We start from the raw sequence: 9,064 nt of genomic DNA, 5'->3' as shown, positions 1-9,064 counted from the left end.
GTTGCAGGTCCGGTGATGGTGATGGAAGAAGGTTGAAACGCGGTGGCTGGCGCGACGGTGGAGAAGATGGGTTTCTGTTTCTGGATCTGTTTGAGTTTCCCTCTTTGCAGGTGATGGTTGCGCGCGACTTGGAATGGTTGCGCGTTCTCCGGTTGACGGCCATGGTGGCCAACGGCGTGGTTGAACGGCGGTGCTTGCGAAGATGGCTGGTGGTGACGGCGGCCTGGTGCTGGAGTTTGGGGGAGAGTGGAGTTTAGGGGAAAGGAGAAATCGTGAGGCGGAGGGTGAGAATCGCGAGAGTGCAAGAGTGTGAGGTGCGAGAGGCGAAGTTTGGTTTTTAACCTAAGGATACTACCTCGGTTATATTTAAAACCGGTGCCTAAACCCCAAACCGGGGTGTGAATATGCCTCGGTTGGCCTTCTACTCGAGGCAGTAGCATCTATATGCCTCGGTTATATATGAACCGATGCCTATAACCACTCAATAATTACTGAAATGCCACCGCACTTTTATACGCTTCGGTTTCAGTAGAACCGAGGCATATATAGCGCGTTAAAAAATCTTTTTTTTACTAGTGTGGATTTTCATATTTAAAACTCAATCAAATTGAATGAAAATAAAAACATACCTCACTTACAAGGAAAGGTGTTCGTATCCCACGTTTGATTGCACTTATATATTGGTTTTCTTATTTCCATTCTCAAATACATTTTAACATGAAAAAAAAGCTTAATAAAAGTGTGCTATTGAAGATAAATTCAAAAAATAAGTTATCTTAAATATTTACAATTAGTATCGTGTCACACTATCAACAGTAAACATAAATATAATATAATCATATTCACTTTTAAATAAAAGGAAAACTGAACTGAAAAAAAAAATTATAATAAATAAACTATAAATATTGAAAATAAAAAAACTATAAATATTGAAAATAAAAAAACTATAAATATTGAAAATAAAAAAACTTATTCAACTTTAAAGAAGAAAGCATTGGGCGCAGAAGATGATTTAATTAGTCAAACCAAGAATCTGATAATGAGGGAAAATTTAGTTAACGGCATTTAGCCATTGGGAGAATTAAACAAAAGTTGCAGATGTAATTATAATAGTAATAGTTAAGAAACAAAAAATAATGATGAAATCAGGTGAATTCCAGCTTGCTAAGAAGCAGGAGAAAAACAAGGGCTAGTTAGACTTTTAAAACGGTGAAATAAGTCGTGCTTCCTTTTCTGATGGATCTTCTTCAATGACTCAGAAAAAGAACCCTCAAAATAAACACCTTAAATTACTTTTTTAAGCCTCACATTGTTTTAATAGAATGCGAAAATGAAGAGAGAATCAACATGGGCACTCTATTTTCTTGTGCTCTTACTCACATCCATATTCTTCTTCAATTTCGTATACCCTTTTGATCGACAATTTCTTTCTCGTCTTGCTTTTTTCTCATCATTATCATCATCATCGTATTTCGCTACAAAGAAATCGCCGTTCATCGGAGTCTGTGATTACTCCAGAGGGCACTGGGTTTGGGATGAAACCTACCCACTTCGGTTATACGATGAAAACTGTCCCTTTCTTGATCCAGGATTCCGGTGCCACCAAAACGGACGCAAAAATGAAAGCTTTCGCAAATGGCGATGGCAACCTGATGACTGTGATATTCCCCGGTATGTCATATACGTGGGCATTATGTCATGCACATTGAATGCTACTTTTTGCATGCATCCATGCAGGGCTATGTATGTGTTATCATTCTTTATCAGTTTTCCAGAGACTCTTTCTTTGTATGTGTTTTTGGATTTTTTTTTTCATTCTCCACTGATATTTTCCAACATGCAACACTTGACCAATTAATTCCCACAATCGTGAACTTTTATCACAATAAGAAAGTGGGTTCCAAACCGAATTTCGAAGACATTTTTCCCTTTTCTTTTCTTTCTACTCATGAAAAAGTTGGATCTTCCCAAACCCAATTTCTCAGTATAATAGGGGGTCCTTGTCAACTAATCGAACGGTAAAGTATGATATAGGTCTGTAATTTGATTAGTCAAAACAACCACATAATCACATTAAAAATGTAATTATAAGTCGCATGTAGCTTTTTGATGTTCAACTATATAGTTAAAATAGGCGTACCGTTCAGAGAAGGGTTTGGTTGGAAATAGTTAAAATAGGTGTACGGTTCACAAGTGTATAATTGTCGAATTCAATTAAGGAGCATAATCTGAAGGTGAGGCCAGTGCTGAAATAATACAAAAAAGGGTTAAAATACAATGGTTGAACACGAACATGTCGCATTAATTAAAGTTTTGAAAGTTGATAGACATAATTAAGATTTTGTTGGAAGCATATTAGAAATGGAGTGAAACTAAGTGTAGCAATTGCAGTTTTGTTTGAATTTGTGTGGTACTTGTTGGTAAAAGTGACGAGTGGCTGAAAGCAAGTTGTATTGATGGCGTATGGTGATGAAGCTCAGATTCAATGCGAGTGTGGTGCTAGAGAGAAATCGCAATGGACGCATTGTGTTTGCGGGTGATTCTGTGGGAAGAAACCAGTGGGAGTCTTTCCTGTGCATGCTGACAAAAGGGGTTTCTAACCTCTCCAGAATACATGAAGTGAATGGAAATCCCATAAGCAAACACAAAGGGTATCTGGCCATGAGGTTTCAGGAATACAACTTGACAGTAGAATACTACAGAACACCCTTCTTGTGTGTTATAGGTCGTCCACCCATCAACTCATCCAATCATATAAGAAGAACTATCAGGCTTGACGAGTTGCACTGGTATTCCAAACAATGGGTTGGAGCTGATATTCTTATTTTCAATTCCGGACACTGGTGGAACCCAGACAAAACTATCAAGTCGTAGGTCAACCGCAACTATTTCTTTAATAAAGTTAGTCTTGCCAATTTTCTTAGCAACTTTCGGACATATTTCAAAGAGCCTTTTTCTTTCTGAAAAAAAGAAACTATTAACTTTTTCTAAAATTATTTTAATTATGTTACTTGCTAAATAATATAAAAATAAAGATATTTTAGAACCGAAAATAACAGTCTTACAAGCTCCTTAACATTTTGCAGGGGCAACTACTTCCAGGAAGGAGGGAGGGTAAGGATGATGAACGTGAAAGAAGCATTTTTGAGATCCTTACAGACGTGGAAATCATGGGCATTAAACAATCTAGATCCTAGGAGTTTCGTCTTCTTTCGTAGCTTCTCCCCCGTCCACTTCAGGCAAGTGCATTGACATGTTTTTTCTGGGCCTGACACTCAAACAAACACCCTTCAAGACAATCTTTGATACGAAATGCCCGAGTCACCCTGCAGAAGTTAGTTTTCAAGGGTATAGAGTCGATTTAATTTACCGATGTCTGTTTGTCAATAATTTTTCATATGAACAAAAAAGATAGATTCGAACTAGTAAGTCAAGTTTGATAGATCAGCATAGTAAAACTCTTTGTTCACAATAGATTAATCGGTAAGAGCATGTTTCATGTAACATGGCATTAATAATTTTAGCCAAACAGTTAATTAACTCAGTTCATAACTATTGCTCAAGTTTACTCATTCAATAATTTTTAGTAAAATAATAGGAAAGAGAGTAAAATTAGAGATGATAAATGTGTTTGTTTTCTTCAATTCAAATGTACAAAATTGTAACAAAGCTTCGGAACCTGTGCACCTTGATTACAACGTGTATCCAAACATTCGCAATTAAACTATATAACTAGAAGTTAGACATCAATTATGAGAAATCAGATTTCCCGATTCACCCACTTCCCCCCTTTTTTCCTTCAACAACCAATGTTCAGAAATTTGTTATTGTAAATCTAAAATATATGTATTTGGGGGAGGGAGTTTGGTATGACATGGGCACTGATACAAGCCTTAAATTTTGGACAAGTCTTTACTAAACACTGAAATTGCAGGAATGGCACATGGAATGATGGAGGACAGTGTGACAAACAAACAGAGCCAGAAAATGACCCTACAAAACTTGAAACAGAACCATATCATAACATATTTATATCTGGTGTTGTCAAACAGATGCAATATGAGAGCCGGAAAGCCCAATTTTTGAACATCACATATCTTTCAGAGTTGAGGAAAGATGGTCACCCTTCCAAGTTTCGGGAACCAGGCACTCCACCTAATGCCCCACAGGATTGTAGCCACTGGTGCTTACCAGGAGTGCCAGACACGTGGAATGAACTTCTCTATGCCCAACTCCTGTCTGAGAAATTTGGCATGAACAAAAAATTTCCAGAAAGAGGATAACAAAGCAGTCCGATTTTCATCAGATCACAAAGAATAGTTTTGCTAGCTATACACAAATCGGCCTTGCTTCTCATCATTTATCTTCATCCACTTCCTCATCTGAGCTTATATCATCGACTGCCATTTGCTTTACTTTCTCTAGCTGCCTCAAGAGATCTAACCTTTCTGGTGCATAAGTGGTTGGAATCTGCAAGAAAGAACGCATAGTAAATTCTCACAGCGTGATTATTATTGGAGAAGTGATGTTTGAATAGGAGATTGAAAAAAATGCAGCCGTAAGTCATAGTATGCATACTAGAGCTGGTACATATCTCTGAATAGCAGCCAACATTGCAGCATGCCCCACGGCAGTAACCTGTGCAAAATAAGCATTTCGTCTTAGTAGGTTACACTGGACCATTACACAAAGGAAAGGACCAGATCTAATGTTGGCAAATGATAATTTACCACTCACATAAAATAGCAATAGGTTTTTAATCTTCCATCTTTTCTGCATCTTCTATAAGCAGTCGTTCTTCATCTTATTTTTCCAGTTCAATATTTATAGACGGGAGAGTTAAAGGAGTAAAACGAAGCCCATGCCAAGTTTGGCAGGCTCAGTCTCAGGAAAAAAAAAATGGTAGAATCTGTCGATTAGACAGGGATCAATAATTAAGTTTATACAAAGATTAATAGGACATGTACACGGAGAAAAGTTATTCTACCCCAAATTGGAGCTATTTACTATTTCAATACTCCTCAAGTTGATGAGCTGATGACAGTCCTTACCAGCGCAGGTTGCTGAAATCACTCTATAGGTAAGCTCTTAGTTATAAAGAAAATGTCAAGCAATGGTTTGCCATAAGGAGGTTAAGAGAATATACAGACCCACCGCAAAAAGTTTCCTCCATTAAGGGAGTACATTTGGTTAAGAATTGGAAGAATATTAGGGTTCAAAGATGCTGACGAAGAGATTATATGAAGGCCCGAAGGTACCAACCAATTGGTGGCAGATTGCACTCGGTGAAGCAATAAAAAAAGGGGTGCACTGAAGGTGCCAAATACTGGTACGACAGCAGCAGATAGAGAGCATAACAGGTGGAAAAAGCAGTGATGGAGGCAACAACGAAGGCATCTTTCTTTTTTTTGCAGAAGCAAATCCTCCTCCAAAACAAATAAATATTGGGAACTATGATATCATGAAGTATGATGATAACGCAATATATTCTAATAATTATAGATACTATCGGGATATATGGAGGAAAGAGAAAAGATATTTTATGCTAAATTATACCTATGTTTATTTACAAACAGCAATGTCATTCATACACAAAAGAAACCTGGCAGTCTGAATGGAAAAACGAGAAAATCTAGCAATATGTTTTGAACACACTATTATTAGCTGAAATTTATTGGAAACTATAAATTTGGGTTGGCCTCACTTCTCATTTAACGAGCCTCTGTTAATTTTGTAGTTTTCAATAAATTTTAACCAATAATAGACAGTGTTAGAAAGAGTGTGTTGCTAGCAATCCTCTTGAAAATAAACTAAGGGAATTCTCCCTTGAATACAATGCCTAACTTGCAGGCTTGGAGGTTCTACAACTTCTACGACTTGAATATTGATGTAACTAGCTAACTAAATAATGGATATTTATTAAAGCTTTCATCTAATAGCATAACTTTTTGTAGTTACTCCTTGACATTAAAAATTTTAGCTTCTTTAATCCTGTGTTATTGGGTTTAATCTTTGTTACTCACATTGATCTTAAAAAGAAAAGGAGTTTTAATATTAGTATGGTACAGACGGGCTTGCGAACTCTCCATTTTCACTGGCGTCAAGGGGTGCATCCAAGGTGTAAAACAGACTTGACTAATTAAGAGTTCTACGTTCTTTGTTGCACATTATAAAAATAGGCTGAACAATATCCATAAGCTAAAACACTTGCATGAGGAGAACAATATGCTTCTCCTTGCTGAACAAGAAACGATTGAGATTAGAAAATGAGAATAATAGTGCGTTCAACTCACTGGAAGAAGCATTAAAACACCAATAGGAATAACCGAAGCCATGTCAGTCAAGGTTCTTTTAAGTGTTTTCTTCTCCTTCTCAGTCAATTCGTCCCCTATAAGTGCCCTTCTAACTAAACCCGTGGCAGCAGCAACATCAATAGCAAGAAGCTGAGTTCCTTGCCAGACATCCTGCTTATTGAATAATAGATTTCAGATCTCAGAAGTTTATAAAGACATAACAGATGACTTAATTCTAAATTTCAACATGGGAGACATTGTCACTATTTTCAGAGGCACAAATGCATATTGTGCCCACCAGTTTTTTAGTCTTTACAGAAAAAAACAGGGTACAAAGATAAATCCTTCCAAGAAAGAAAAGCCAGGAGGCTAAATCATACCGTTCCTGTTTCTTTTAGTCTGCCAATAGATTTTTCCAGGATATTTTCTTTCTTCTCAACCCTGGCCAACTTAACCCCAGCCTCATCAGTATAACGAGCACCATCATCAATACCTAGTAAATCCTGTAAAAGTGACATTCAATGCGCAATATAAATCTAACAGAACAGTCAAGGTAAAAATCTTAGTGGAAAGAACATACAGACAGTAGAAATGATCAATGATATCACGGACCTTTACAATCCGTGAATATGGAACAAAGTGATAGGCCAAAATCAGCTTTAGGCAATTATAGTTGTATATTAAGGATTTATTAGTGTGAAAGATGACGATGATGCATATGGTTGAGAATATGAAGATAGTGATGTAATGTTAATGGCAAAAATTATGCTGCTTGGGAATTTCAATGTAAGCTCTCTGTCAAAGAAAAAAAATTATGGGGTCATATTGATGACCGTGTTCCAAGACCTATCAATGCAACGAATTTAGCGAAATGGGAAACCAAAGATGCCCAAATCATGACCTGGATTCTTAGCTCAATTGAGCCTCCATTAATTCTTAATCTTAGGCTTTACAACAATGCTAAGGACACGTGTGATTATTTGAAAAAGGTTTATAATCAAACCAATGCTGCTCAGAGTCGTCGCATCTTTATCACCATGGATGTCACCTTTTATGAAACACAATCCTTTCATGTAGTCCACCACTTCAGGGGGAGAAAGCACTTGAAGTGGATGAACTCTCCTTCTTGTCATTACCATGTTTGCCTTTCCAGGATGCCCAAAATCTGAGCAATGAAGCTAACATAGTCCATAGTGAGGAAGAAGAGAAAGAAGACAATTTTTTTGGCAAAAAATATGAAAGAAGAAAACAACCTACTTCGACTCTCGAGCAAGAAAATTTGTCTAATCCGGAAGATCCCTGAAGATAACAATGAGGAGGTAAGTATTAATGAGGATTTACCCATTGCATTGAGAAAGGAAAGAAGATCATGTGCTAAATATCCTATTTCTCAGTATGTTTGCACTAACAATCTCTCTAATAAGCATAGAAGCTTTATTGCTGCCATTGATGCCACAAAAATTCCTACCTCAGCCCAAGCGACTATCAAACTTGAACATTGGAATCAAGCCATGAAAGAATAGATGAATGCATTAGAAAGAAATTCAACTTGGGAAATTGTTGATAAGCCAAGAGACAAGAAGATTGGAGGATGTAGATGGATATTCACAGTGAAACATAAGGCAAATAGGACAATAGAAAGATATAAAGGTAGATTGGTGACAAAAGGATATACCAAAACTAATGGGATTGACTATGAGGAGACGTTTGCCCTGGTAGCAAAGATGAATACAATTCGAGTTATTCTCGCTTTGGCTGGTCATGTTTTTTTGGGACTTACACTAGTTAGATGTGAAGAATGCCTTTCTTCATGGAAATCTAGAGAGGAAGTGTATATGGAGATTTCCCTTAGGTTTTGAAGTGAAAAATCAAAAAATCAAGGTATGCCTCCTAAAGAAAGCATTGTATGGTCTTAAGCAATCCCCTAGAGCATGGTTTAGAAGATTTACAAGAGCAATGGTTTCCTTGGGATACAAACAAAGCCAAGGAGATCAAACTCTATTCATAAAGCACTCTTCTACCAGTAAACTCACTCTATTGCTTGTTTATGTGGATGATATCATTATTGCACGAGATGATGAATAAGAAAAATTGGCAAGCCAATTTGAAATGAAAAACCTAGGCAAACTCAAATATTTTCTTGGAATAGAGGTTGCTTACTCTAAGAACGGAATTTTCATCTCCCAAAGAAAATATGTACTTGATCTCCTCAAAGAAATAGGAAAGTTGGGATGTAGAACCTCCAACAGTTCCTATAGAACAGAATCACAGAATTGGAAGTGAAGAAAGTGCTCCTGTAGAGAAGGCCCAATATCAGAGATTGGTAGGAAAAATGATTTATCTATCACACACAAGACCAAACATTGCTTATACAATTAGTGTAGTGATGCTGACTATGCATGTTCTATACTGACAGAAAATCTACTTCTGGGTTGTGTGTTTCTTGGAGATAGTCTGGTAATATGGAGGAGCCAAAAGCAAGATAGAGTATCTTGTTCTAGTGCAAAAGTTGAATTCCGAACTCTTGCTCAAGGAATGTGTGAAGGACTCTGGAAGAAAACCATTTTGGATGATCTTAAAGTTAAGGTGGACAACCCTATGCAACTACACTGTGACAATAACTCTATTATGAGCATTGCCCATAATCCAGTATAACATGATAGGATCAAACACATTGAGATTGAAAGAGAATTCATCAAAGACTGAGGTTTTGTGATTACAACTCATGTTCCTACAGAACCTCAAATAGCAAATATTTTACAAAAGGGCTC

At 37.0% G+C, this 9,064-nt stretch overlaps 2 protein-coding genes across 3 annotated transcripts in view; one reads left to right on the top strand and one right to left on the bottom strand.

Moving 5' to 3' along the window:
• The first annotated feature begins 1,137 nt into the window (after window positions 1-1,137).
• Window positions 1,138-3,369, top strand: LOC108325967 (protein trichome birefringence-like 8). Its single transcript, XM_017559144.2, has 3 exons — window positions 1,138-1,671; window positions 2,481-2,870; window positions 3,087-3,369. The coding sequence occupies exons 1-3, from the start codon at window positions 1,331-1,333 to the stop codon at window positions 3,250-3,252; spliced, it is 897 nt and encodes a 298-aa protein (XP_017414633.2). The 5' UTR covers window positions 1,138-1,330; the 3' UTR covers window positions 3,253-3,369.
• Window positions 3,370-3,612: 243 nt separating this feature from the next.
• The window catches only part of LOC108325966 (uncharacterized), a 33,068-nt gene continuing 27,616 nt past the window's right edge, over window positions 3,613-9,064 (bottom strand). Inside the window, exons 15-18 of one of the 2 annotated variants that reach the window (XM_017559142.2) lie at window positions 6,674-6,796; window positions 6,294-6,464; window positions 4,579-4,638; window positions 3,613-4,470 (exon numbers count right to left, since the gene is read on the bottom strand). In XM_017559142.2, the coding sequence (XP_017414631.1) occupies window positions 4,357-4,470; window positions 4,579-4,638; window positions 6,294-6,464; window positions 6,674-6,796 (468 nt within the window). In that variant the 3' untranslated portion in view covers window positions 3,613-4,356. The remainder of the gene's footprint in view (window positions 4,471-4,578; window positions 4,639-6,293; window positions 6,465-6,673; window positions 6,797-9,064) is intronic. The other variant, XM_017559143.2, reaches the window with a different exon arrangement.

The sequence above is a fragment of the Vigna angularis genome, chromosome 3, assembly GCF_016808095.1.
Source record: "Vigna angularis cultivar LongXiaoDou No.4 chromosome 3, ASM1680809v1, whole genome shotgun sequence".
Taxonomy (NCBI): Eukaryota; Viridiplantae; Streptophyta; class Magnoliopsida; order Fabales; family Fabaceae; genus Vigna; species Vigna angularis.
Note: the sequence above shows the minus strand (reverse complement) of the source record. Positions and strands in the feature narration are given on the sequence as shown.